We start from the raw sequence: 27,856 nt of genomic DNA on the forward strand, positions 1-27,856 counted from the left end.
TCATAAAAAACATATTTGTTTTGGAATATCCAGGATTGGGCAGTACAGGAACACATGTAGTTGGGATTACATCATTTGCAAGTACACACATTTCTAAATGAATAGATTACAAACAACAACAACAGCAATTATGATAATAATTATAAATCCTGATTACATTTTAAAAACATCAGAACAAGTGACATCTTAAAATCTTGAATGGCAAGGCGAGGAATGACGATCTAATGAATGTTTCAGAATCAAGGTTTGTACCAACCCCGTTAAGGTCTTAAAACTCATGTTGTATTCTACGAGGTTTCGACGACTAATTCGTTGTCATTCACTACCGAGTCTGTAGATGGCAGTCACCCTTGGAAAGACCCTGTAAGAAAAAAAAAGCAGAATTTGTTTCTTCTCGGACACATTTACCCGGCGCACTTTCAGAAAGACGCGCCGCATTCTCACATTTCATGAAGTGTGGTTGCATAGGTGAGTGTAAACGCTTCTAATAAACATGATGGATAGCTCACATTTTTAACGTTTACATCGGGTTGTTGCAGCATGCGTAGTATGAGTTAAAACGTTATTCAGAAGCGCAGGACGTCCTCATTTAGGTATGTTGCAGTATTGAATGAAGACAGTTATGAATAGAGCTAGCTAACTGACTAGCATAACGTTAGCTTGCGTTAACGTTAAATGTCGTCCATCTCTCCGTGTTTTGATGGTTGTAGAGTTGGTGTGTAGTTTGGTTATACAATGTTATTGAAATATTCCTGGCAACCCACGAGCTCTCCGTGGCTTATATAACATAAAATTACAAAAAATTATGGATGAACAGCGGTAGTACGTTGGCTAACGTACTGGTATCGCTGTGCTGCCCGTATGTTGTGGCATGCGTTGAAGCTGTCACTATGACAACCGACTGGACAGACTATTCTAACGTGTTATTAGCAAAATAACCAGCTTCGTATTTTTGATCGTATGTCCGGTAACGTGTTCTAGATAAGAAATGTTAATATTTCTGTAGTTTTTTTTGTGGTCTGAACGACTAATGGATGTCATTCTATCGGCCCCAGAAAAACCAGAGAGCTAGCAAATGAAAGCTGACTGTGATATGGATATGTAAAACACTTGGAAATATCTACTTTGATTTGTTCTAACATATAGTGTGATTCTAGGATGAATAATGACGAGAAATGCCTTTTTGTGTTAAATATTTTTTGATTAATTGTATTCTTCACATGCCAAATATTTCTGCTCTTTGTTTATAACTTTATACAGATGGCGACGACAAAAGTTCCAGAGGTTCGTGACATCACACGGATTGAGAGAATTGGTAAGAATCTGTATTTACTGAAACCCTTAACTAGTTCCAATAATGATTTAAATGAGTTAACCATGGAGTGTGTTTCTGCAAGAAATGCCTGATCTTTACGTTCTCTTCCAAATGTGACTGATGTTATCTTCTTATTGCCTTCTGTTTAGGGGCTCATTCTCATATCCGTGGCCTTGGTTTGGATGATGCTTTGGAGCCAAGACAGGTAACATTAAGGCTTTGATTATTTTTTTTTTTTTTCACCAATCAACCATAATATTATGACTACTCATCTGTCATTGAGTAGGTCCTCATGCCAACAAAGCAGCTCTGATTAATCAAGTTGTGAATAAAGAACATCTGGGAGTGTCCAGGTGTGTCTGGCACCGGGATATTGGCTAAGAATCTTTTTGTGGCTCTCTTGGTTTGTTGGGTGGGGTCTCGCAAGCCCACAAATGCCATGGGATCCCACCAGGTCGGCATCTTGGTAATTTAGAGGCCCGTTAAACACCTCACTCTTTGGCATCTTCTTCCACTCCTGCCTTAGCAGTTTTTGCATTGCCCCCTGCTGTCCCTCGGTAGGTGGTAAGTGTCAAAATGACCTCCATGTGAATGCTAGGAAGAAAGTTTCCCAGCAGAGCATCGCATTGTAGGAAGATGAGCAGTGTTAAGGGCTAACCATAGATCTCCATAGGCACAGTTCATGCCTTGAAAAATGCACATCTACACATTGTAGCAATTAGCTGCCAATTGGAGTCAGCCTCATAAATATGTGGTATAGTGTGGGTTGTGTTGGTGCTATTGTTGGTCTTTCAGGCTTGCTGTGCTGTGGAAAAGACAGAAGTCAACGTGGACAGAGATCTACTTTGTAACGGAGTGAAACAAAGTGTTAGGAGAATAAAGATTGTCCAGTGTAGCTGTTGTCACCTGTTTCACCTGTGCTCCTTAGCTATTTGTGGTTTTTGGTGCTTCGTCTCCCTTGTTGTTAAATCAGTTGTTGTCAGCCCCCTCCCACCTCTAGTAGCTCAAGTTAACTTTCAACCAATCAGCATTTGTTCAATGTGTAGTTAGCTTTTTGGAGGACCGCACGTCTGTCCAGCTACACTGAAAAAAAGCCTGTCAGCGGGGACACCTTCAAAATTGTATAAAAAAAAAAAGCTCTTACTCACTTTTTTTATCGGAAATTTTAATGTTGTGGCTGATTGATTTATAGCTTTGTGATATCCCCTTTACCCCCCAAGTGTCAGTGGACTCAAAGAGTGCTGTGTTTACACATACTGTCTGTTCTGGAGAATTTTTTCATCAAGCCCTTTTTCGTCAGCTGTGCACTATAGCAAAGTAGTGAAACTTAATGTTTCCCATAACAACAAACCAAAAATGCAGAAGCCAGTATTAGAACAATGGTTTGTGCTTGTTTTTGAGCATAACAAATCAAGCAACATTACAGCCCATCCATTATCATACCACTCATCATAAAGCCAGGACTGGCGGTGGTCGAGGTTTTCTTACAGCTGTGGGTTTTGCATTTTGCAACTTTCTGCCCAATCTATACATTGCACTGTGCTCTACCTTCCTCAATATTATCTAATGCACCCAAAAATTATGGGAAAAATCTTCTTTCCTTTCAGCCTAAAAAGGAAGAGAAAAGTCTTTTTATATATATATATATAACTCATAATAAATGACTATACATGTGACCATGTTTTTATTGATAGATAAGTTCACTTTGGAAAATACAAGGACATGTAGATTTAAACAACATTCTGAGCAGCTTCTCGGTATGCCAGCGGAACAGGTGTGCATTAGTATGTGATGAGTTTGGGCTGAAGGAGACCTGTTCCTGTTCACCTGCAGGTGTCTCAGGGGATGGTTGGCCAGCTGGCCTCCCGTCGAGCTGCAGGGGTCATCTTGGAGATGATCAAAGATGGCCACATTGCTGGCAGGGCAGTACTGATCGCTGGCCAACCTGGCACAGGAAAGACTGCCATTGCTATGGGTAAGAACCATGTTGGAAGCTTTCCAAAACACATCTTTGTTAACTGGAAGTGATATTGTCCCTTGGAGTTGATTCAATTGGTTTAAGTTATATTTTTGTTAAAACAAAGAGTTCCTGCTCCCTGTTCCTAATTAGCTGAGTTTGTTTTTCATGCAGGCATAGCTCAGTCTCTTGGCCCTGATACACCCTTTACAGCACTGGCTGGTAGTGAGATCTTCTCTCTGGAAATGAGCAAGACTGAGGCACTGAGCCAAGCTTTTAGAAAAGCCATCGGTGTGAGGATCAAGTGAGTTAACAGAAACAATAACTGTGTTTTCTAATTATTTTTGCTTGACATGAAGTGCTATTCACTGAGTTGGTTCTTTGTTTACAGAGAGGAGACCGAGATTATTGAAGGAGAGGTGGTGGAAATCCAGATCGACAGACCGGCCACTGGAACGGTGGGCTGCTTTCACTGTTTTTGGCTCTAAATATGCTCATCATTTACAATCTTGTTGAGACATTGAGAAATGCAGTATTGGTGATTGTAGGAGACAGTCATGACAATCTGAAGATGCTAAAGCAGCGTTGAAATACTAAAATTCATGCAATGATAACGATTATGGTAACACTTGAGGTATACATTTTTATTGAAATTGGCATGCTTTCAACCAGGGTGCAAAAGTGGGCAAGCTGACCCTAAAGACTACTGAAATGGAGACAATATATGACTTAGGCAACAAGATGATTGACAGTCTGAGTAAAGAGAAGGTTCAAGCTGGGTAAGTTATTCTCTGTCTCATAGATCTTTACATGATATGACTTTTTTTTTTACACTGTCTCGTCTCGCTTTGGTGTAGCTAAACGAATAACCTGAGCTAAGTTGATATATTTCGCCCCTCTGTTCTTAGAGATGTTATTACCATTGACAAAGCCACTGGGAAAATCAGCAAGTTGGGACGGTCCTTCACCAGAGCCAGAGACTATGATGCCATGGGAGCGCAGGTATGCTATCACTTCCCTAAAGTCTTATTGCTGCGGCGGCGTCACAAGCCACAGAAGATTTTCACATGAGTTTACAGTACTGCCAGGTTTTTGAACAGACTGATACCATGGATATGTTTATAGCCTGTTATATACAAAGCCAACACCAAGCATCAGGTGCTAGACCCTCCCTTTGCGTCTCCTCACATCACAAGTGTCTGGGAAAAAAATAAAAATAGCACTTTAACACACTGCAACAAGCCCCCTCCAACTGTCAGTTTGGAAGTATGATGTATGCATGTCATGGGGACATATCTCCACCACATATTAAAGAAAAAAGATTGAGTAAGAATGTCAACAAAGCAGTGTTTGCTTTAAAATGTCAAACAGGGCTGTTCTCACCTTTATTGTCATTATTACTTGGTCTTTCGTTTCTTCACTAAACTTTTCATATTGCTGTGAAAAGCAAAGTGTTTGGGGAGATGATGATGACGAACAATGAGTGACACGTTGATTTAGTCATTTGCTTTTCCAAAATTACATAATAATCTCTTTTCTCATTTACTCAGTCACTCAATCAGAGTAAATCTGACAGATCAGATGAACAGCGGCTGACAGCGATGACTGTCTGTCACACAACTACTGACATTGCCAAAGGCTGATTGTTGGCTCGGTGTGTTAGGGTTTTGTTATCCTTGCCACTTTCAGTCAGTGGCTATTTTCCTCTGGTCAGTCTTGGGTGCACACAAAAAAAAAATCCCTTTTCAAATGTGTGTTTTCTCTCTTTTTGTAGACCCAGTTTGTACAATGTCCTGAGGGCGAGCTGCAGAAGAGGAAGGAGGTTGTACATACAGTGTCCCTCCATGAGATCGACGTCATCAACAGCCGCACACAGGGCTTCCTGGCTCTCTTCTCTGGGGACACCGGTGAGATCAAGTCTGAAGTCCGCGAGCAGATTAATGCCAAAGTGTGTGAGTGGAGGGAAGAAGGCAAGGCAGAGATTATTCCCGGGGTAGGTTTAATTGACTGTTTGTGTCTTTGAGATGGCTCTCACTATGCTTGCACTTAACAAACTTTCCATGTCTGTGGTTCCAGGTGTTATTTATTGATGAGGTCCATATGCTAGACATGGAGTGCTTTTCCTTCCTGAACCGCGCCCTGGAGAGTGACCTATCCCCGGTTCTCATTATGGCGACCAACAGAGGCATCACTCGGTACTGTTTACGCACATCCAGTGAGAAAATGACCTGTGCGGATTAATTAGTTTGTTATCAGCTGATTTTGAGTATGTAATTTAAGGTATCTTTTGTCTGTGCATGTGACACCATTTCTAAGGGGAATTGTTCATAATATGAACCCATTCACCTCTTATCTGCTGTTATTAAACAACTTTTCCATGCAGAATCCGTGGCACAAACTATCAGAGCCCTCACGGCATCCCCATCGACCTGCTGGATCGCCTGCTCATCATCGCCACCTCCCCTTACACTGAAAAAGAGACGAGGCAGATCCTCAAGATCAGGTGCAAATCTGCCTTCAGTCTGCCGGCAAACTTTGATTCACCGTCCCCAGCATCATAGAAGGGAAGTAAACCTGCATCTTTATGTTTTAGGTGTGAGGAGGAGGATGTGGAGCTGAGTGAGGAAGCTCACACGGTCCTCACGCGCATTGGCATGGAGACGTCGCTGCGCTACGCCATCCAGCTGATCAGCACTGCAGGACTGGTGTGTCGTAAACGCAAGGTAAGATCAGAATGAGGACTTCATCTGCAACACAATTTAATTTTTTTTAGATAAACTGAGTCACTCAATTTTAGTAGTTTGGTTGTGATTGTCTTTAATCTCCATTTAATTTGTCTTTTGGCCTCTTCAGGGAACAGAAGTTCAGGTGGAAGACATTAAAAGGGTTTACTCGCTGTTCCTGGATGAGGCCAGATCGTCTCAGTACATGAAGGAGTACCAGGATTCCTTCCTCTTTAATGAAACACGTAAGTTTGCTGCTTCCACTCTGTGTGTGTCTGGTTTCAGGGTTTTTTTTCTGCTTTGTCCCAAGGTTAAGCAGTTCAAACCAACATGTTCACACAAGCATGAACCAAAGGCAAAAATCACCTCGAAATGCCAAAACAGACTCTTAACCAGGGCAGGAACCTGCTGTAATCTGCCAAAGACATTTGGATAAATGTAACTTTTAATATGCTTCCTAAAACTCACTGGTTTGTAGGTTCACATCAAAGCAAGAAGGGTAAAAAATTGTAAGAAGGTGAATAGATGGTGTAAAAATAATCTGCCAGAGCTGAGCTTGAGTACTCTGTTCCCCTTTTTTTGTCAATGGAAAAGAGTCTTGCAGGAAAAAGGGTATTTCTAAATGTGAAACTACATTGGTGAATAAGTAATAAATGTATTTTCTATGTTTCAGAAGCAGCTGCAATGGATACCTCATAATAAAGAAGACTGCTTTGTTTCCCCTATTCTGTGAACTGTTATGTTTGTTCTCATCACCTGAGTTTGGTGTCTGTTCAGAACTGGATTATATTCAAGTTTGAATTCCAGCATTGGACTGCATTGAAGACAAAACACAAATGTATTCAACTCTTCAGTTTTCTCCTTTTAATTCAACATTGAATTCCAGCTTTTGTACTGAGATTTGAATGAATTCTGAATTGACAGATCTGTTCATCACTGAGGCCTTGTGGCAGGAGCTCCCATCCTTATAGTGTTTTTCTCATTTTTTGGTCTGACCTTACATGGTTTATGCTAATAATTAAACAGCCTTTTTACAATCCTCCTCAGATGTTCTTTCCTTTTTGTATCAGTCTTCTAAAGCAAACTTTAACACAAGGAAAAGATTTGTTTCTCCATCACAACACAGATTTAGTTCAATTTAACGTTAGTGAGCTGCACCTTATTGTTTTTACAACACAGGTGTTAGCTCAGGGTTTCCCACAGCATGATTCAGACCTGTCTTTGAATAATTAATGAAAACTTCAGCTGGCCAAGTATCATTGTTATATCTAATCATCTCATTAAATTAAACAAAAATCCCCCGAGGCTTTGTTAAACAGTATAAAGATTATTATTTTGCTACCACAAGGTGGCGCTCTAAGATCTTTGTTGTATACATCTTCGAACTTGGCAGCATACCACCAAAGACGCTGTTCGTGTTTTTCTATTAACCACTCAAACAGCATTGCAGACATCCTTAAAATATCTTTTCGTTTAATCATTCTTTTGTTGATAAATGGGTCCAGCCTTAATGACTGCACCTTAATTCTTTACACTCTAGGTCCTACCCATCTTTGACTCACCTGCACTTCTAAATTCTTCCATATTTACATAATTAGATGATCTCATCGTCTTGCTCCTTTTGTCTGTGTGAAACTGGGTTTGTGATTCAGCAGAAAGTTTTCCATTGAAATTACAGCTGAAAATGTGAAAAATGAGATATTCATAAGACTCATTGGTTTCAACTCTAAAAGCAGTAATAAATGTGTATTCCTTCTATTTGACAAGATAAAGGATTCATTTGCTAAGCTCAAAATGTTGTCTGAGACATGCGTACCCACTATCCCAACTGTACACCTGGATGTAAATACAACCAAGAATCTATGATTATATAGATTATATAAATCAGTGCAGCCTATCTTTCACGTGATAATGAATGTGATGTGTTAGAAGGTGACCCTGCTGCTTGTATTCGGTAAACCTGCATCCTTTGTCCCACCAGACTGCTGTTGGCTGCTGCCGACGACTCCGTGTGTTGGATTCACTGCTTGGATATAGGTAGCCGTAAACTCATTACGCCTTCATTTCTTCATAAAACAGGGTGTGATAAACTCACTGTGTTTTTGGCATTTACTGGGGCTCTTTTCAAACTGGTACACCCACATGTAATGTGCCCGATGCTACGTTGAAACATGGACGTCAGGGGCAGATGCAATGAATCGCCGTCCTCTGAGTGGACTTACAGTGGTCTCAATGCAAATTAACATCTCACCGAATACGCTTCACTGAGGGAAATTTGTTTTTCGGTGTGTGAGTGCGAAACCCAAAGTCACTGTTTACAGATCCCATTCAGCTCAGCCCCTTTGGGTGTGAGCTGGTTTTTTTGGACTGGCTCCCATTCTTTGTCAACATGGTGTCCACAGGATACAAAGCTGCACAGCATACTAACATGTTGTGCCATTTTGCTGCTGTACAGATCTTGTGACCTTTTATTATTATTCTTTTCATAATAGAGCATAGAGAATGCTAACATTCTGCATACATCTCATTCCCATCTGTTAGCAGCAACCCACGTTTTTAAATAAGAAGGAATTCAATAAAGGACACAGGCTGAGGATTTTCATCTGGATCACAATAACAGAAAAGGTTTCGTCACCATTGATTATGTCAAGGGTCAGTGGACATTCTCCCTACTTATATGAATGTCATTAACTAAATGTGGTCATACCAAATCAAATACTATCACTCAGGAAAGAAATTGACTTGTTGATCAATTCAGCTGATTGGAAGTGTCGTCAGGAAAAGCTAATAGTTGACTGATTCACCAAACAATCCGGATTTGAACATGATGAGATCACCCTTTGAGACTGCAACTGAAGCAGCCCAACAAAGAAAATTCAGGATTTAATCATTTTTTACGTCCATATAATCAGAATGTTAAAGAAAAGTAAAGTAATTAAAGTAGCAATGTATTTAAAGTAGGCTTTTGCATTATGCTATTTAAAGCTCAGTTTTTTAAATGAATGCAAATAAAGACAGAAAGAAATTACTCTTTGATTATTTTTTTCCCCCAATACATGTAGACAAAGTTTAAACCGATACAACAAAAGATATTTAATGCTTAAAACAAAAACACATATTCACACAGGAAATCGGATTAACTAACAACTTTTCCCAGAGAGGCTCAGTCTTTTAAAGGCAGGAAATGTTTAGCACTCTGAAAGACTTCTGAAAGACTTCTGAAAGAACAGTGTTCCTTCAAGTAAAGTTGCAAAGAAGTTGGGGGTCAAAGTTGGAGGTTTCATCAACTACAATGCATAATGTTGTTAAAAGGTTCTGAAAAGGTTCTGGTCCTGCTCCTGTCCCAACTTGAAAAAAGGTTGTTAAACGACAGTTCTGTAGTCAGAAATACTCCGTCTGCCACAGCCTATTCTTGTTTAAGTTAATTGTTGCAGCTTGTAGAGACAAATAAGTCCCACTCAGGTTATACTACCTCTTTAAGTGTCCCTGGGACAGTAAAGTGATGATGCCTCCTTCTGAAAGCCATCGCCACACTGATTCAGTCTTATAGTGTTTCTGTTTCTTTATCTTTTGACTCTACACTTGACTCAAGCACTTCTCAAACATGGTGACCTCTCAAAGCAGATACGACCTGTGTCAATAAGAGGACCAGAAAGTCAAATTCTGCAAACAGCAATGGAAACTCTTAATGCTATGAATTCCTCTTGTATCACCTGCTTTTGCATGTCCCAACCACCCATTCTATGTTTATTTTTGTGTCGGTCTTGCCAACTTTTCATTCTGATGTCATGTTCTTTAAATAGGATCTTGGGATTTAAGCACCGTTTGGAATGTGGTGCTTCTGAATGTATAAAATCTGAGTCAATTTCCTGAGGTTTCCAAGAAAAAATAAATGTTCATCCCTTTTCTCTTGCTGCCATATGTGCAAAGACAGAGCATGTGGTTCCTGTGGTAAAATTAGAGAAAGAGGTCACTGTAAGTGCATCTGGCCGTATATGCCTAAACACATGATAATGAATGTGTATTTTCTTTTATTATAGATAATCAAGTCTAAGTGGCAAAATCAAGCAAAGAAAAAACGTGGACAATTTAAAAAGAAAATACTGCATAAAATCAAATGATGTCACATGAATAATATCATGTGACTTTGAAATAAATGTAGAAAATCTAAGTGAACACTTAGTAAAGGCCTGTATGTTATTTCTAACTACACCAAACTTTGGGCCGTAACACCTTAACCCGAACCTTCAAATAGCGTAAAAAAAATAACATGCCAGCCATGAGTGTTGAGACTTTGCTGCAAATAATAAAAAAGCACACATTTTCTTTGTGGACTGGTCTCTGAATCTATGTCATCTGGAATAATTCTATTCCAGTCTTGCCTCAGTGACATCTGATAATTTGTGTTTGATAACTCTCTGCTCTTGTTCTTCTGGTGGTGGGAGAGGTGGGGGAGTCCTTCGTTTTGTTAAAAATCAAGGCATGATTCCTATTTGAATAGATAATAGTCACATGATAGTAATTCAATAATCATTAGGTAGACCACGACTGAGACATTGACAATAGGGCCTATTTTGCTCGTGTTTTTTTCTTCTATGGGGTTAAAACCACAGTATGAAACACACAGCCACCAGTTTACTCACCTGACTGGTCCTGTAGCTTCCACACAAACCAGGTTCAGATGCATGTCCAAAAGAAAAGCTCACATTACTGGTTGTTTTTGGCACTTTTGCACATTGAAAGAATTTTATTGCCATGAAAGACCTTTGAAAGAAAGTGGTTTTGGAAAGGAGGAAGGCTGAATTGACATGCATGCAGCGGTCTGCCAGCAGTGGAATACTTTGGAAAAATCCTACTCATTGCTTCATCTGAACCAGAATTTTAGGGGAAAACATATTCTGAATGTTAAAAACATAGTAGAATACCATCTTATTTGGAATGGGGGAGTGTTTTGTGCACCTAAATTCAGCTCAGGTGTTCACTGTCAGTCAATAGTTACACACCTCAGATTACATTTAGCAAAAAAATTGTTTAGTCCTGAAACTTGACATGGCAGCGACTTCTGTCAAGTAAATCAACCATATTTACCATCTTAGTTTAGTACGTTAACTTGTAAATATTTGTTAATTAGCAGATGAGGCAGATGAAAAAGACATTAGATTTGCACATAAAGGAAATATTTGAGAAAAAGAAAATGTTGGCTAATTGCAGCACCAAACTACTGCAGTACATTCACAGCAGTCCCTGAATGTTAGCACAAAATTTTAGACACGTTCACAATTTACAAAGTGATTACTTTGACCTCTGGTGACACATGATGTACCATCCCAAAAGCACAGGTATATCTCAGAATTCACAGCCGTTTCATAGTTGCTGCAATAGCTTCTAAGATTTTGCCAGAAACCCCATCAATTCCAAAATCCTACTCTAAAGATATAGTTATGTTTCATTTTCAGGGGACATTTCCAGCAATTTCTGCAGCAAAGATATTTCACTGTAGATTAAAGTATTGCACCAGCCAAAAATGTATCTCAAGAGTCACGCTGCTTGTCTTTAAAAAATGTCTGAAACTTTTTGTTTGTGTACAGGCTTTGATGTTATAATTTGCTTTGTACGTTGTGGTTGTGGTATCAGAGTGCAACGGATTCAGAACATATGCTTTCCCAGGGAAGAGCTAGTTAAGCTGCGTATGTCATCTGTTCTTTGCATGGAACACTTTTAATGAAAGTGAAAATGATCCACCCCTGTTGGTATTTCTTCTTAATTTGGTGCATTACAACCTGTCATTTTGGTAGTTATACTTGTATATTTTATATCCTGGAATTACACAAGTAGTCCAAAATCCAAGCTACACAAAACAATCCAAAAACCCAGAAAAACAGTCAGTGGTTATGTACTCACCCCCTTTTGCTATGAAGCACTAAACTAAGAGCAGGTGCTCCCAGTTACTTACAGAAGTCTCATAATTGGTTTGGTTTATTCAAGCTATGTACAGTCAAAGGCCAGAAAAATACTTGCTTTCTAATAATATTTTCATCTAATAACTCATTCCCCAACACTGACCCTACCAGTCATTTGCATATTGCACGTTGCAAATGCCGAGAACTAACTAACTGATGATGTGACAAAAGCAGGGGATACTCCCAAAACATTTAACACTGGGTCATTAAATGTTTTGTAATGGCTTAGTCAAAGTGCAAACCTAAATTTGGTTAAGAATCGCTGGTATGAGTTAAAGATTATTGTTCACCAGCAAAACCAGTCCAGTTTGAAGAAGTTGGGGCAGTTTTGACTTGAGAAATGGGCAAAAACATCAGTGCCTTGAAGTGCCAAATTTACAGAGATCTAAGCCAAGGCTTGCTGCAAAAAGGAGGCTGTACAAAGTATTGACTTCAGCTGGTAAATGCTAAAGGATATATATTTTTTCTTGCTTCCTTCATTTTGCCCCTTCAAAAATATTTACCTATGATAATTAAGTAATGTAATGTAATTACCCCCACAAAAAAAAAAAGAAATAACATTTGGATTTCAAGTTGGAAGGCAAAAATAAAGAAATGCCAAACCAAACTTGTGCATAGTTTGCAAGGCCCTGTATGCCTGTATAACACAATATCTTGGAATAGTTTATTAAAACGTTTTCAGACAAGTTCTTGAATAATTTATTGCTAAAAATCTATCCCTAAATAATAATTAATGCTGATGAAATCAACAAGATCTCCTGTAAGCCAGCTGCACATGCACATTTACTGCTGTGTTTTTTGTGGGTGTGGGTTGTTTGATCAGGCTTCTTGAAAGAGACTTTTATTTGTCGTGTGTATACACACTGTATGTATATAGTGTATAGTGCCCTTCTGCTTTCATTCATAGAGCTATTGCCATTCATTGCCTTAGCCTGTGTTCGACAAGACGCTCAATCATTCATAAAGCTGCTTCCGTGCCTCTTCTTCATGTGTGCAACACATGACTGCAAATGTGATCATGCACACATGGGCACATGCATAACTAGCCTTCGGATGGTTCTCTGTATCAGCTTCTGCCGCAGTGGAAACATCAGTTCTAAATATGGAAGCATTTGAACCAAAAATAGCAACTTAAATCAACCAGCATCATTCAGTCTTTGCCAACTCAGGCGTAAGCTCATGTTTAATTCAGAAAACTCCGTATTCATAACTCAAACTTGCTTCACCCGGACACTGAACCCACTGCGGCGCATAACAAGCACATTGCGGTAACACTGTGCTACTGTCAATTTACATTACATCCTCATTAGTGAGCATGCAAATCAAATTAATATCTCATCACACTGAGGACCACACTGGTACAGTTTTAAATGAGGCCAGGGACTTGAAGCCCGATGAGGAGAGTTTTTATCAAAACTGGTTAAATGATCTCAACAGCTTCTCATACTGTGGCTTCAATGACAACAGGCCTGATCATTACCTGCCGTTCACATCTTCTTGAATCGTTAAAGTTTGCTCCCTTTGACATTGACATTGCTCAGCCCAGCATGAAGCTAATCTCATATTCATTCCACATGGACAGACAGCAAAGAGGCAGAGGGCATGCCATGCTTCCTACGGTACGTGTGTCAGCTTCTTTAATGGTATCGTAGCACATGCATTTATGCCCAGCCTGACAGCTGGAGGTTAGTAGATTCTTTCCTGAATGTCCATTCCTATATAATAGCAATGATTACTAAAGAAGGGATTCTCAACAACAAGAGAAGAGGGAGTGAGGGAACATTTCTCAGCTGTTCAATGTGGGCAATAAGTCATATGTACTATAAATAGGCTTTTATTGTTACCTTATTATGTTGACTTTTTAATATATTCTGAGTCACTTTAGTTTCCTGCCTGACACCTAAATCAAATAGTGATTACTGTGCCTCTTCTACAACTCCAAATAAGAAAAAGTTGGGAGTTTCATGTTTTATCTCTTCAACTTAATGTGTTGATATACTGTATATCCATTAATGCGTTTAAGGCCTGGTACACATTTGGATGGGGGCAATTTAAGGCCAGTAATGAGGTCAATTCATTTCAGTCTGTAAAGGACAAAGAAACAAGCTTAAAGTGGATACCTGTGATCTCTGATCCTTCAGATAGCTCTGCATCAAGAACGGTCATTTATCAATTGCTGGTATAATCATATTGGCAAGAAATTGCCGTGGAAAACCTTTTTCAAGCACAGCAATACAGAGTAATGTAAACAAATGCTACGTAAAACTTTGCTTTGCAAAAAAAGAAGCCTTAGGTTAATCTTGTCCAGAGGTGTCAACTTCTCTGGTCTCAGAGGCTTGTTGATGGACCACCACAAAGTTGCAATGTGTACTATGGTCAGACAATTAAGTATTAAAGATCTTCTTTAGAAGAAATAGATACGGTGTACTCCGGACTAAAGAGGACAAGAACCATTCAGACTGAAGTCCAAAAACCAGGATCTGTGATTTGTTAAAAGGTAATTTACACTTCTGTGATGACAGCATTTTGAAAATTTTTTGAGCAATTTTTGCTGGATTCAACACCACATCTATTCCAGGGATGTCCATACATTTTTCAACAAGACAGTGCAAAACCGTGTTCTGCACACATATTACCTATACTTCAATTTAAACTCAGTAAGCAGCTCATGCAAAAAATAAAAATTGTTGCCTTGAAACTATTTTTAGTTTTTATGGTTTTAGATATTGTTGTTTTGACTCCAGTTATACATTAATGACAATATTTCCTTTCATAGAATACGTTCACATTGAAGCAAGCTTAGTTTTTTTCATTCAAAGTTTGAAACTACAAAAGATGCATTCACTAGTGGATAATTTTGCGATTCAACTTAAAAGAGACCACAAAGCAAAACAAACAAAGAGAAAATCGCTTGGGACAATAAAATTATTGAACTGAATGAAGGTAACAATGCTTCTTCATTGTGAGGTGAGTTGGCGAAGGTGATGATTGCCAACACGGAGAGGTGAGAGATTCACAGTAGAAGTGGGATGGTGAGAATTGTACATGTGTTTCATGTGTTTGTCTAATAACTCTAAAAATAAAGTCTGAAATCCATTCTGTCACTCTGGCCTTCGTTTGTGCTGTGCTTGTGATACAGCATTCATAAATCTAGTCGTGGCCATCTTCATTTGGATCTTCTGTCTGGAATTCTTGCTTCAAGCTCAACCATGTAATTTTATCGCAAAGATAAAAATCAAAATTGATTACACCCAGTTTTAGATAAAGATATTCCCTGAGGAACAGCGTGAGTCATGGTTGTTGACACTGTTATTTAAAAGCCTTGTCATAAAAAGTAAATGAATGAGATCTATTGTGCTGCAATTTTGTAACAAAATGCTGTCATCGTGTTATTAGATTTGATTTATGCTACCAACCACTTTAGGCTTTTAATTCTAGACTATGTTTCTATTGTTACACTATCTCTACAGGACTGCTTTAATGGTTAAAAAAAAAAACTCTGGGTCAGTGCTCTTTGTGAAAATGACTGGGAATGGAAGAGCTTCATCTACAGATACATAATGTAACCTGCATGTTATAAAGTTTTCTTTTTAGGAAACTAAACTTCTGTGTGTCCGTTTTCTATTTTTAAACATGCATTCAAAGACAGAAAAATGCTTTAAGAGTAAAATTATTTTCTACTGTGATGCTTTGATCTAAATAAACATCTTATTCTTTCTCAGCTGAATACACTTCTAGACAACAGGGCATTGTGCCCTGAAATAGCACTCTCACATTAAAAAGAGGATAGCCTCAACAATACTGCTTTGAAACTCAGAACAAGCTGACATTTTGATGCTTCGCATCCTCCAGTGGCTATTTTTCAACATAATTGACCCTGCATGTTGTATAAAGTTTGTCCTCTGTGAGTTTAAGTGGCAAAGTGCAAATGGAAATTCCATTGCTTGCGGGAATGGCTCCCCTTTTCCTGTCTACGCCCCGGTGTTTTCCTGCCTGCTGCATGACTAGGTGTGTTAACTTTCAGATTGGAGCATCTGACATTAGGGGTACATATTTGTCTGACTGTGGGAAAGGGTGTTGGTCTCTCTGGGTCGTTCACCAACCAAACACTAATACTTCACTTTGAGCTTCCTCTGGCTCCTACATAATCTTCCTCTCTTCGATCTGAAGTCATGTCAGATAAAGTGGGGTCTGTTTAAGTGCTGTTCTGCCTAATGAAAGGCTTCACTGACAAAATCTCATGTCTTCTTTTGTCACAAATACAGAGCATACTTACTCTTTGTTCTTGTGTAGCCTTCTCATAGACATGTCCATTAGTGCTATTAGCTATTAGCTAACTGCTCTTTCCAATGAATGTCAGCGCAAAGAGGGCCTTTAGGTGAGGACTTCCTGTGAAGGTGAATATTATGTTATTTGTTAAGCCTGCATCCACAGCATGGATAGAGCTCTGTGTCTGTGATGTGTCACTGCATCTGCAAACCATGCAGGGGACTACAAGATTACTTTACAAACCGAGCCTCTCATACGCCTGCCTGACTGAACCTGAACAATACAGTAGTTCATTCATGGATCAACTCCAGGCTTCTTCAACTGCGATAAAAATCAAGTCTTTGTAAGCCCCTCCAATGACGAGCACAGGAGGCCCTTAATGGGATCTAGTTCCTGAAAGTGGTGTGTATTTCAAAATAGAATAGTTGGAATACCTCGCAGAGGAGGTGAATCAACTGAAACTCTGCAGTAAGGTGAACAAAATGCTGGTAAATTACTTGGAATCATGGATTTCAATGACAAGTTCCAGATAAGCCAAAATTGCGAAGTGTTATACAGACTTGGAGGGAGAGATTCCTGCAAAAGTGAGAATCTAGAAAAGAAAAATCCATACTGAAGGGCAAGAAAAGATGCAAAGTTGATACAATAGTGGCTTAAATGTACAGAGACTAAAAGAGAATTACAAAATGCATCATAAAACAGATGCTTGTTCCTAAAACATTTGATCCTAAAACAGCAAAAACCTACGGTCTCACAATGTTTTCAAATTAGAAATGGATTTAAAAGCATTACTTTGAGTTTTGATCTCTTACGGAAGCTCATTATCTAGAAAACTGTGTGCAACTGCCACTGGATCAGAGAAAAGCCCATGAAATACTATGTCAATGACAGATTAGTAGTACTTTCTTAATTGATTCCTCACATTACACACGCATAATTTTACACTAAGTTAAAAGAATGATATCCATCTAATAATTAGCTACTGAGTTTTTTCTCAAAATGTCTTTTTAATCGTCATATTCAGGATGCAGATATATTCATAGTCATTTCCACACGTTAATCACCGTTACACTTGATCTCATGTTTCTTAGACCTTTTGATGCAGGACCATTTATGCAAAGGTTGATTTTGTGCAATGAATATGACATCCTGGGCCTTGTAGTGATGTCACAGTTGTGGTGGTGGACCAAACAGAGCACCTGAGCTCTGTTCAAAGTGGCAGGCCCTGCATATTCAACACTTTATGGTGACAATAGATCAATTTGTTTTATTTTTTTTAGTTAGATAGTGTGTTTGTATGTTTCAGCAATGCACCGTTATTTTTACTCTTTCAAAATGCACTGAGGATAGCAGGATTTGCTACTTCCCATTTTTAACCAACTTGTATCCTTAGAGGGCTGAATGAGGCAGAAAGGATTTTACTCAGAACTGAGGGAGTCAGAGCTAAAGATCTCTGGGGAGGGCTTGATGGTAAAAATGGAGGGTGAAAGCTCAGAGTAGGACACTTCATCTTAGAGGAACCTGATAAGCATCATCCATTATTTTTCAATATTGACTCTGTTGGTTTATATCATTTCGAATTTGCTATAAGTGCACTGAACTACATGTTTTCTTTTCTGAAATTTGTCATGTCTTGTTTTGGGTTTTTTCTGTCATGTCTTGGGTTCTGTTTTCAGGTTTTCGGTTTATTTTTACTCAATAGTTTTTGCCATGTTTTTCCTTGTCATGTTGTTAGGTTCATTCAAGTCACCTGTCTTTGTTTTCACAGCTGCACTTCATCCCCAATCACCTCCCCACAGTACTTTAGTTTCCAGGTTCCCTCAGTTCAGTGCAAAATCCTTACCTTCATTGATGCCACAGGTATTCTTGTATTTAGGATTTGCCTCATGTTTTTTTCCACAGCCAAAGCCTAGTTTTGTTTATTTGTTTCTCCACAGTATAGATTTATTGTTTATCTGGCTCAGCTGCACTTTTTGTTAAATAAATCAAGTTTTCCTTTAAAATATTAATCTCAACATTCATCATTCCTTCACACACACACACTTGATCTCAATTGAGGCAAAATCAACATGAAAATCTCTCCAAATAAATCAGGGAAATGTTTCTGTATGAAGACAGTTGTTGCATTTTAATGTGGTGCAATGAAAAGAAACACAGTCTACACAGTGGTATGAAGTGATTAAATAGGTTTATTTGATTTACAGACATGTACATTTTCTATCAGCTCCTCCAGCGGGAGCATCACAGTTGAGTTCTATATTAACATCCTTTGATTTCTCTCACACTTCTCTTAACTGACTTGCTCTAAAAATAAAAATAACCTCTGTTTTCTGCTCAAAATCAGAAATAGGTCTCTTTATACAGGATTCTTGTATGACAAGAAATAGCACATTCTCAATACATCACTTCAGTGATTATTAACATAGAACAAATTGATACAACAGGCTAAAGGACTGGTGCTAAATCAGCTCAATTTTGGCAAAGTGAAACTCAATTCATGACCCATCTGACCAGAGCCAACCTCCATACTGACAGCTGTGTATGTCAGCACTTACTGTGAGCATGAAGTGACAAACCTCTGTGACAGAGGTTGTGAAGTTGATTACTAGGCTGTGGTTCAAATAAATCCCTGAACTTTAAGTGTGCAAAATGGTTTGATAAGTTGTTCTAAAGAGAAAAAAAAAGAAAGAAAAGCATACAAGAGCTATAAAAATGAACGCAAAAAGTATTGCATCCTTATGATGAGACCAGTAGGTTGTGTTAAAATCATCACATTGCATTGTGTGAGATGTTCAATTCATGATCACAGTAAACAGGATGAATCTTAGTGATGTAAAAAGGTATTGTGTTGTTTCATTGTGATACAAAAAGATGTGAAACAACTAGGTATTTTAAAACCCAATGATACAATAAAATGTAGTATATTCAAACCTTAAACTTCCCTTTATAGATTATTCTTCATTACAAACAAATAAATACATTGCATCCAAGCCATCATTTACAATATATTAAAGTTACTGCGTGATATAGCTATATATATATCTCTACTGTAGTTAATAAAAAACTCATTTGGTAACATTAAAAAAGACGGAAGGTAAGAAGCTTAGTTCATTAAGAAGATGAAGGTGTGTAAACACGTCAGGTTGGACACAATCACATTCAGAGAGCTCCACGCAGCTGGAGAGAAGCTAAAGCTAATGATGTGGCATCAAGGACACAGCCCACACAGCACCCCACACACAGCCGGTGAGTCATGCTCACACATAGCTGCTACGAGAACCACCACGTCACCTTGCACTCTTCTGCTAAGGTCAGTCCATCCTCCTCCTCCTGTTTTCTGAGGGGTCTGCAAAGTGCTTTCTTTCCCTTTATGCACAAGTAAAAACCTTTGAGGCAAGTGGCTACATCAAGGTTTTGATTCAATTGTATTCACAGGGTAATATTTTACAAGAAGAATCTTTCACGACAGCCTCGGTACTAAGCATTTGAGCCCACTTTTGTATATATACAAACAGCTGTTTTATCCTCCAATATATGCTTACAGTGATGAGGTTAAATATTTTTTTTTAATTTACATCTCTATATCATTCTCTGGTGCAGGTAGGGGGGACTGTTTTTTGCTCGTGCAGAGGTGGATTCCTCGCTTACCGTTGATAAAAGCTCGCCATCAGTCTTATCGTAAGGCTGTAGGATTTCCTGTTCCTGTCTCGGACTTTGATTCTAATCTGTAATAAACTGATGACTGTGGCTCAGGCTCTTTTCAAAGGTCCATTCTACAAAGCACGGAATTAGATATCTACAATTGCATGGGGGAAAGGTCTCTCTTCACAATGCCTGTTATTGTAACCAATGAGGACTGGACTGGAATCCATCATTAAAAGTGACTCTGTCTCTGTGTGGGTGTTGTGTCCAGAAATTCAAAACCAACCATCAGAGAGCTACCCCTCTAAAGGGGAACTCAGCTCACCGATAAGGCAGTGTGGATAAGAAATGGTTGGTTTTCTCAATTTCTTTCTTTTTTCCTTTGTATTGCTTCTCATGTGCACAAAACACAGGTGCCACCTTTCACTTCAAGTGAAAAGAGTGGCATACCATTTTCTTTTGGGAAAAGCACATAAACAATAAATTACAGAACATAAAATCCAGTGTTTGCTTTAAATCACCCGAATTGCATCACCATCTTTCTGAAACAATCATAGGCAGCAACCTCCAGTTTCAAATCAATATTACACACAAAAAAAAGATAGAAGAAACTCACAAGAATCCTTGTGGAAAATAATGTGCAGAAATCTCTCTGTTGTGTTGTCTGGCACTGTCTGCACTGATTTAAGTGCTAAGATGAATGATGATAAATGAAAACATGTGGGGGTCAAAGAAAAATCTGTAGATGTGAAAGCTCCTGTTTTTAAGGCTGATTCACTGACCTTTAAACAGTAACACTTTTTTGGCTCTTGACTGACTGCCATGTTTACATGCACAGCAGAATGAAACATGAAAATTCTGCATTCATATTCATATGCTAATATTAAGATCAAGATGGTCAGATTTATCTGATATTAGTCATCTTATTGGAGGTGTGCTTGACCAGATAAACAAAATTTTGAGAATTCCCTTCCTGCAGCACACTCTTCTGTTTTTATCGCTTGTTCCACTTAAATGGAATCTGTTTATTGGCTTCAAGCACTAGAAACCAGGGCAGAATGAATTGTGTAAAATTTGCAGTGGAGAAATAGAGACGCCAATGATTCTTTATAGGCGATGTTTAGAAAAATTGAGAGATGCATATACATTGCTTAATGAAACGCTGAACTGTACTGTGCATGTAAACTTAGGCGGTAATGAATCATGAGGGTTGTTGGTGTCAGTGCAAAGTCTGAAGGAATGTAATGAGGCTATGGCACTTGGTGCAGGTTGACAGCCAATGAAAGAGATGGACAGACACACAAGAGACATACTGTTGGACAGGCAGGCAGACAGACAGGGCAGGTTCATAGTCAGCATTCAGTAGTATGGCATCAGGAGTCGAAGGGGTCACAAGGGACTATTCCAACCCACCTGCTCCCTGGAAGGTTCAGTGGCTCCTCGCAGACAAAGGTCGGGAAAGCACTAGCTGTAAGATGGCTGAGTTCAGCACACAGCTGAGCAGCTTTTCACCAATCTGCGATTTAGAGGCGGATTAAGGAGGGGCAAGACGCTCCCTCGTTACAGTTCTCAGGAACCTCCACAAGAGTGTAAAAAAGGAAGAGCCGCGGGAGCCAAAAGGAAGCAGATGATTATGGTGGTGACGAAAAGAAGCGGAGCATGAGGGTGGTTCGAGAGAAGCTGCTCATGCTTTTTTACACCATGTTGTCATCTTGCTAAGTTTGCTGGCGCCTTCAGATGGCTCCTCATTGGCTAGTCACCTGAGGATGAGACAAAAACGGGAAGAGATCGTGCCGTTAGAGTCTGGCCTCACCACAGGACATTTTCGTGTAATTAATGGTGAGGGAGAAGCTTTTGGGCCATCTGGTAGGACCTTCCTGATAACGCCTGCACACCAGGACCAGCCTGTGACCTAAATATCTTCTTTCGCACAGCATACCAACACTGCTTGTTTAATGTAGATGCTCCAAATCTGCACAACACAAGCCACAGCAACACACAGCAGCTTTATGTCCAGATGGAACTTTATATTACAGTAGATGCTAATAATACTGTTTCTGCCTCAGTTTAATAGTCAAATAATAATTTCAAGCTTATATGTTAACAACAAGCTCTCACAGGAAGATAGACTGCATCTTCTGTTTTTGTGGACAGAGCTGTAACAAAAAAAGTCTTAACATGAAATAAATAAACTAACAGACTATCACTCCCAGCTGCTTAACTGCACATGAACAAAGCTCACATGTGGTGAAAGTGTGGCGCCGGAGGGAAAACTAAACTCCAGCTGGAGATTAGACTATTAAGCGCTCATGGTGCCACACTTGTGATCTCTTTAGACTGGACGTGAGAGACAACCGGTGCGTCCCGCTGTCTGTTGTAGTCTATCATTACGTTGTCCTGGATGCTCCAGTACACAAGCTACTGATGCTGCTACAACAGGATTAGTGCTTCTAGCTAAGCAGTGATTTTCTGAGCAAGTGTCTCAACACAGAGACACACAGATGTGGTTCACAGAAATATCCCAACAGATCTAATTAGCTTAAATAGAAGGATTAGGGGATTTTTGGAAACAAAATGTTTTTGTTCAGCGTCTCCAGATCCAATTCACTCTGAGATTAACCATTTTCCTCAATAATCAGTCTCGGTAATTGCTATAACTGTGCAAATTGTTTGTGAGCCAAACTTGAAATGACATTGCTAAAATGCCAGTGTGATACAGAGATAATTAGAGCTGTGAATGCTTTGATATGGGCAAGAGTGGCCAGTCTCCTCACAGCTTCACTATTACTGCACTGGAGACTGTTGGCTTCTAGAGCAGAGGGGAGGGCTGATTGGTTTGGCAACGAAACAAAGTTTAATCAAACCAACTTGTGGTGCTTTTTGGCCAGGATGCAATTCATGACCAAGCATGCCTGGGCTGACAAAGCTATAGATCTGAATGGCTTTTTATGAAAGAATGGATAGGAAAAAAAAAGTAAATGGTCTGGCAAACAGGTTTGGACGTTCATCACATTATGAAACAGGAAGATCTAAATTTTATAAGCCTTTCTGAATGCATTGTAAGCTATGTAGGTCACATCAGAGCCAAGCTTTACACTTTTCTGTGTGTATATATGAGTGTGTGGTCTGTGGTTACTCAGCAACGCTGACTTGGGACTTGGCGTTTTTTGTTAAATGATAAGAGTGCAAAGCAGGAAAGTATGTGCCTGCAGCTGTATAAACATTTTTAACACTTTGGACAGATTTTTGCCTTGTGATGTGAATTTCCCTTCTGAATAACAGAGGATTATAGTTCTTGAATAAATGAGTGTGAAGCCCAGAGTCAGGTCTCCTGCTGATGTTTTAACAACCCCCAGCTCGGGGATGTCCTCACGTTATCGTGCAGTGTTGGGGGTGAGCTTGGTCAGAGGAGGCTGCAGAGGAAGTTAATTAGATCTCAGTGTATCTGATCGCCATCTGGGATTGCTTCACTGGAGATTAATAGCCTGTAATGTATAACAGCTTAAGCGATTACTGCTTTGCTTCATCCTCATTTATTCAGCAGTAGTATCTTCACTCTCCTCTGCTAAACTTCTCTCATTCACTTCCACTTCTTGACAGAGTCAAACACCTTTTCTAATCTAAACAGTCTCTATTAACTTTCTACTGCTACAGTCTCACCACCCTGTCTTCCTCAATTGTTTCACAGAGAGGTGTGTTTGTAGCTTGAATGGTTCATGTGTGTGAAGTGGGAAGTGCTCAGTTGTCACCAGAGAGCAGGTGATCTGAGAACTGTATTGATCTGTGAAACAGACTCAAGGGAAAACATACTACATGGTGCTGATTGGATTATTTTTCAGAGACAAACAAGTTGAAAATCAATTGTCACGGAGTGATTCTTCTGCAGGGTCGAATGAACAGTTCACAGTCACATCCAACTCTGACCTCATGTAGCTGTAATCACTGTTCTCTATAATTAGCCCTCCTTGACAGTGGGGCCTGAATGCTTTAGCTGCTGTGAGTGACAGAGAACTGATGAAACCCTCAGGCTGTTGTTGAAACATGATCTGTGTGGCAGTAAGGCGGGAACCTTTCATGTCACCTGTCATTAGCTTTTCATGCTAATATCTCTCTGCCAGTGGTAATGTCACCACTTGCAGTGAAAGACAAAGCTGATGGTTTCACATTTCTCAGCAAATTAGATATAAACAGCCAGAAACAGTGGTTTCTGGATTAGATTTTGTTAAATTTATGTCAGTTTTATGGTTCTTTGCTTTTGTTTCCACATTCTTGTTTTATTTCCAGAGTCTGCCCCGTGTTTTTCTCAGTTAGTCCAGCTTTCAGCTCTCCTCACACACCTGACCCTAGTTTCTAATTATCACACCTGCATCACCTTAGTCGTTACTCCCCTATGTATTTACCACTCCAAGTGTCCTCTGCCAGAGTTTAGCATAGTTTTGATGCCAGGGTTAGTTTTGTTCCTGGCATGTTTTGATTTGGACTTTGGATTTATGTTTCTGGACTCCCTGCCACTGCAGAACTTTTTGTTTCATAAATACAAGTTTATGTATTTTCCTCCAAAATCTGTCCTTCTCCTGACACACTGTGAAACCCAGTCTCACACCAGAATGTGTAAAAGCTACATTGCTCAACAGCACAGTTGGTCAACAGTTTCTACATGAATACTCAAAAATAGCTTGATTCCTACACTTTCTGGGGTAGAAAAATCATTATGCTTACTTCTACCTTTTTATACTATTTTTCCTCTCACAAATGTGACATTTCACAGTTATCACATACTTTAAAAGTGCTTATAAGAAGGTTTAGTGGGTGGACAGTAGTGTTATACTCTCATGTAAGAGAGCCAACAATTTTACACCTTTCAACTTCACTATCCCAGTTGGTTAAGATAAGGCAAAAATGGCTAGCCTAAACACCTCCTTATACAAAACATGTGAACAAATGCACCTATTACGTGTTTTCTTGTGAGACTGGGATGAATTGTGTTTCCTTATTTTTTTCGCATGTAAATTTCAAAAGCACACTGCAACATTTTTTGGTTTCCAGCAGATCTTTTGCCTCTTTTTCATCAGTGCACCGAGTAATTCAACCTGCAGAGCTCTGAAAGTTGCTTCTAATAACTAACACATCGAAGTGGACATTTTGTTGTCTTCTGCTGTTATTTGGTGATAAAGCAGAGAGCAGCAAATGTTTGCACTCTGACACATTCAGAGACATTGTGCACAAGATCTGAAAGAACTAAAGAGTAGATTTTAATCTTTGTTTTTGTTCTTGTTCATTTGTGTTAATTTTAATTACAAAGAGGGGCAGTGACAGAGGCAGATATCTGTATCCAAAGGGAGGCTTTTTGGTTAATATTCTACTTTTTGGTTAATATTCTATTGTGTGTCCAAAAAGTCTGAAGGAGGAACTATCAATGAATTGTTTTCATGACCTATTTATTCCACGACAACATTAATTCTTAATGAATAGTTTTTGTACATTATTTTCTATTTATCAAGTTTGATGTCATTATATTGACCATATTCACATGTACAGTTTATGTCCATCGTAGTGTAAAATGCCTTAAATAGTCATAATTACCATTAGTTTTGTTAATTAATTATCTGGGCTTTTTACATGTCCCTTATTTCAGCCGTTTATTTACATATTTTTATCTTATTTGTAAATAAACCCTTGATTTGGATGTTTTTGCCAACGGTGTTTCACATTTCTGTGAATGAAATTAAATAATTTTCTTTAGTCATTTTGTTTCCCTTTTGTTGATGTTGTGTAGGAAGAAACATCTTTTTTTGCCTTTTTAAAATGATTTATTTTTGGCTTCCTGTCTCTGACAGTCACATCTCTTTATCTGGAGGTTACTAGTTTTTACCCACAGATGGATCCTTTAAAATAATCATATGTTCTCTTTGCCGATTAGTGTTTTGAGCTCACTGGCTCTGTTACACTGTCAAACTTGTTGTATTGAGTTACAATGATGATGACTTGTTGCTAAGACACGTTCATCGTGTCCACACTAAACGTGATGACCCCTCATCAGCAAGTGCTGGTATTCTACAAGTTTTATTCTTTGAAATGACTGTGCACCAAGATTATAATTTCATTTATGTAGTTGAGTTGTCAGCACTCTTTTCCTCTTCTATATTTAATGCCTAAAATGTGCTGTATGTGGAAAAGGAAAATGGATAGATCAACAGAAAAGATAGGACCCAAATTAAAATGAATGGAAACTAATGGCTGTCTAGAGGTGAACGTATATTTTAAAATCTAAGGGATTCTTGTCAGCAGGATCCTGAGGTCATCTTGTCCTCTGCCTGCATGACTTTGCACCTCCACACAATTTTTCCACTGAATCGGCCGTTGCTCTCAAATACTACAGGGAGTTGCAATTTTGGCAAATGATCATACTGTTTCCTGTGCTGAACTCTGTCCATCCTGTCACTATTTCTACATGCTTCAGTTTCCTGGTTGGTGCAGTTTTATCATGTACGATCAGATCAGCACATTTGTCAGGGGGATTATGACTACACCTTATTGAGATATTTAATTTTGGGCAAATCAGGTATAAAAAAAGGCACTGTTCTAATTTTTCTCTCATTCCTCCCTTTTCATTTCACATATAGAACATTACTGTAAGGTGGTGAAACAAACCCTGAAATATACCAATGAACAACCTATTTTTTCACTTCAGTACACAGAATTTTGTCAAATAAACAGGGCTATTAAGAAAGGCATACAACCTTGACCTCCGGGTAAGGTATGATAACCTTTACAAATAAGTCACAACAGATTCCTTTTTTCCTTCTTATCAGGAGTCAAAGTTTATCCTTGTTTTTCTTCAGTGGCAACTACAGTAGCTCCCCATTGTCCTACTATGTAGAGTTGGCTGGTGACCTGCCAGTTATTGTGTTTTCTCATCTGAGTTAATGATTACAAAAGTTGTGCGTGAGTCTGATAAAGGCAGGAAGTAGGAAAGGCCCTTAAAGTCTTGATAAGATGCCAGATTGTTGGCCAACTCTAATAATGCCTTGAACCTGCCTGACTACAGTTTGATGGGAAATGGTTTACAGACCAATCATTTGTCTATCATCATGTTTATCATCACCACTGTCATAATGCACTTTGTGGCCTCAGGTCAAAGCGCATTTTAAATCCTGTGTGCCTTCAAATAAAAGGAGCCTCAACATGATGCTTGTCTTGTAATGAGAAGAGAGCTCTCTAAATGTTAATGCCTCTTTGTTATCAACCACTCAAACTGCCTGTGGAAGTGCTGATATGAAAAGCTCTTGTGTTTAAGTGTTTTTAGGAGAAAAGGCAATTTACCTGGTCATACCTTGACTGAGGAGGGAGTTCGTGCCAGCTGGTTCAACCTGAAGAGAGAAGAGGCGTTTTAGGAACAAGGGAGGCACAATTCTTTTAAAGACCACAAGTCTTTTTCTATCCATTTTTCTTGATTTAACTCATCGCATGTAGACTGTCTTAAGTCTTTCAATCACACTTCATTGCTCTCTGTTTTTCTCCTCCTCCAGGCTGCAGTCTTCAGCCTATCTTGACCTATGCTGGATCTGTACCGTCAAGGCTCACTGACGTGGCAGACGAGACAGTTCTGCTCTCATAAATCACCAAGTGTAAATGCGGACTGTGTGAATGCGTGGGGGGTGGGCACGCACTGACCTGAGCTATAAATGGCAACCCTGCAGCCAAAAAAAGCGAAGAACCCAGGAATAATAAAGCAGTCTTGATGGCTGGAAATAGCCACATGAGCCTAAGTGAGCTACTCGTTCGGCTGCTTGCGTTTTATAAATAGCACTGAGTTTCTGGGGACACACTGAAAGGAAGGGTAAAAAGATGAGTAGCTCCCTGTAAAGTCAAGGGGAATATATTATTTGGGGAGATTTATGGGGTGAATGGAATATATAAACATTACAGTCATGGAACAACCCATAACTGTAAAACGTTATACATGTTGTCACCTTTCTTGTTCCCTTAA

General features: G+C 39.1%; 2 protein-coding genes across 5 annotated transcripts in view; one reads left to right on the forward strand and one right to left on the reverse strand.

Annotated features, from left to right (window-relative positions):
* Positions 1 to 390: 390 nt before the first annotated feature.
* On the forward strand, positions 391 to 7,016 carry ruvbl2 (RuvB-like AAA ATPase 2). Of its 3 annotated transcripts, none has more exons than XM_072375087.1 (14): positions 391 to 468; positions 1,261 to 1,315; positions 1,465 to 1,520; positions 3,149 to 3,290; positions 3,447 to 3,576; positions 3,664 to 3,730; positions 3,945 to 4,051; positions 4,181 to 4,274; positions 5,047 to 5,265; positions 5,349 to 5,467; positions 5,656 to 5,775; positions 5,866 to 5,995; positions 6,126 to 6,240; positions 6,669 to 7,016. In XM_072375087.1, the coding sequence occupies exons 2-14, from the start codon at positions 1,261 to 1,263 to the stop codon at positions 6,692 to 6,694; spliced, it is 1,380 nt and encodes a 459-aa protein (XP_072231188.1). In that variant the 5' UTR covers positions 391 to 468; the 3' UTR covers positions 6,695 to 7,016. The 3 variants fall into 3 exon arrangements, with proteins under 3 accessions (XP_072231188.1, XP_072231190.1, XP_072231189.1); XM_072375089.1 differs by having other exon boundaries at positions 6,672 to 7,016; XM_072375088.1 differs by lacking the exon at positions 391 to 468 and adding an exon at positions 540 to 584 and having other exon boundaries at positions 1,252 to 1,315.
* An 11,379-nt stretch (positions 7,017 to 18,395) lies between these two features.
* Positions 18,396 to 27,856, reverse strand: part of spns2 (SPNS lysolipid transporter 2, sphingosine-1-phosphate) — a 59,445-nt gene continuing 49,984 nt past the window's right edge. Inside the window, exons 12-13 of one of the 2 annotated variants that reach the window (XM_072375756.1) lie at positions 27,200 to 27,236; positions 18,396 to 21,626 (exon numbers count right to left, since the gene is read on the reverse strand). In XM_072375756.1, coding sequence (XP_072231857.1) covers positions 21,612 to 21,626; positions 27,200 to 27,236 — 52 coding nt within the window. In that variant the 3' untranslated portion in view covers positions 18,396 to 21,611. Of the gene's footprint in view, positions 21,627 to 27,189; positions 27,237 to 27,856 lie in introns of both variants that reach the window. The other variant, XM_072375757.1, reaches the window with a different exon arrangement.

Source organism: Leuresthes tenuis, unplaced genomic scaffold (genome assembly GCF_036924035.1).
Source record: "Leuresthes tenuis unplaced genomic scaffold, fLeuTen1.0.hap1 SCAF_21, whole genome shotgun sequence".
In the NCBI taxonomy this organism is placed as follows: domain Eukaryota; kingdom Metazoa; phylum Chordata; class Actinopteri; order Atheriniformes; family Atherinopsidae; genus Leuresthes; species Leuresthes tenuis.

Coding starts and splice junctions, on each gene's coding strand:
- ruvbl2 (XM_072375087.1), top strand. CDS start 1,261: ATGGCGACGACAAAAGTTCCAGAGGTTCGTGACATCACACGGATTGAG. Junction 3,577..3,663: donor GCCATCGGTGTGAGGATCAA/GTGAGTTAACAG, acceptor CTTTGTTTACAG/AGAGGAGACCGAGATTATTG. Junction 5,996..6,125: donor TGGTGTGTCGTAAACGCAAG/GTAAGATCAGAA, acceptor TGGCCTCTTCAG/GGAACAGAAGTTCAGGTGGA.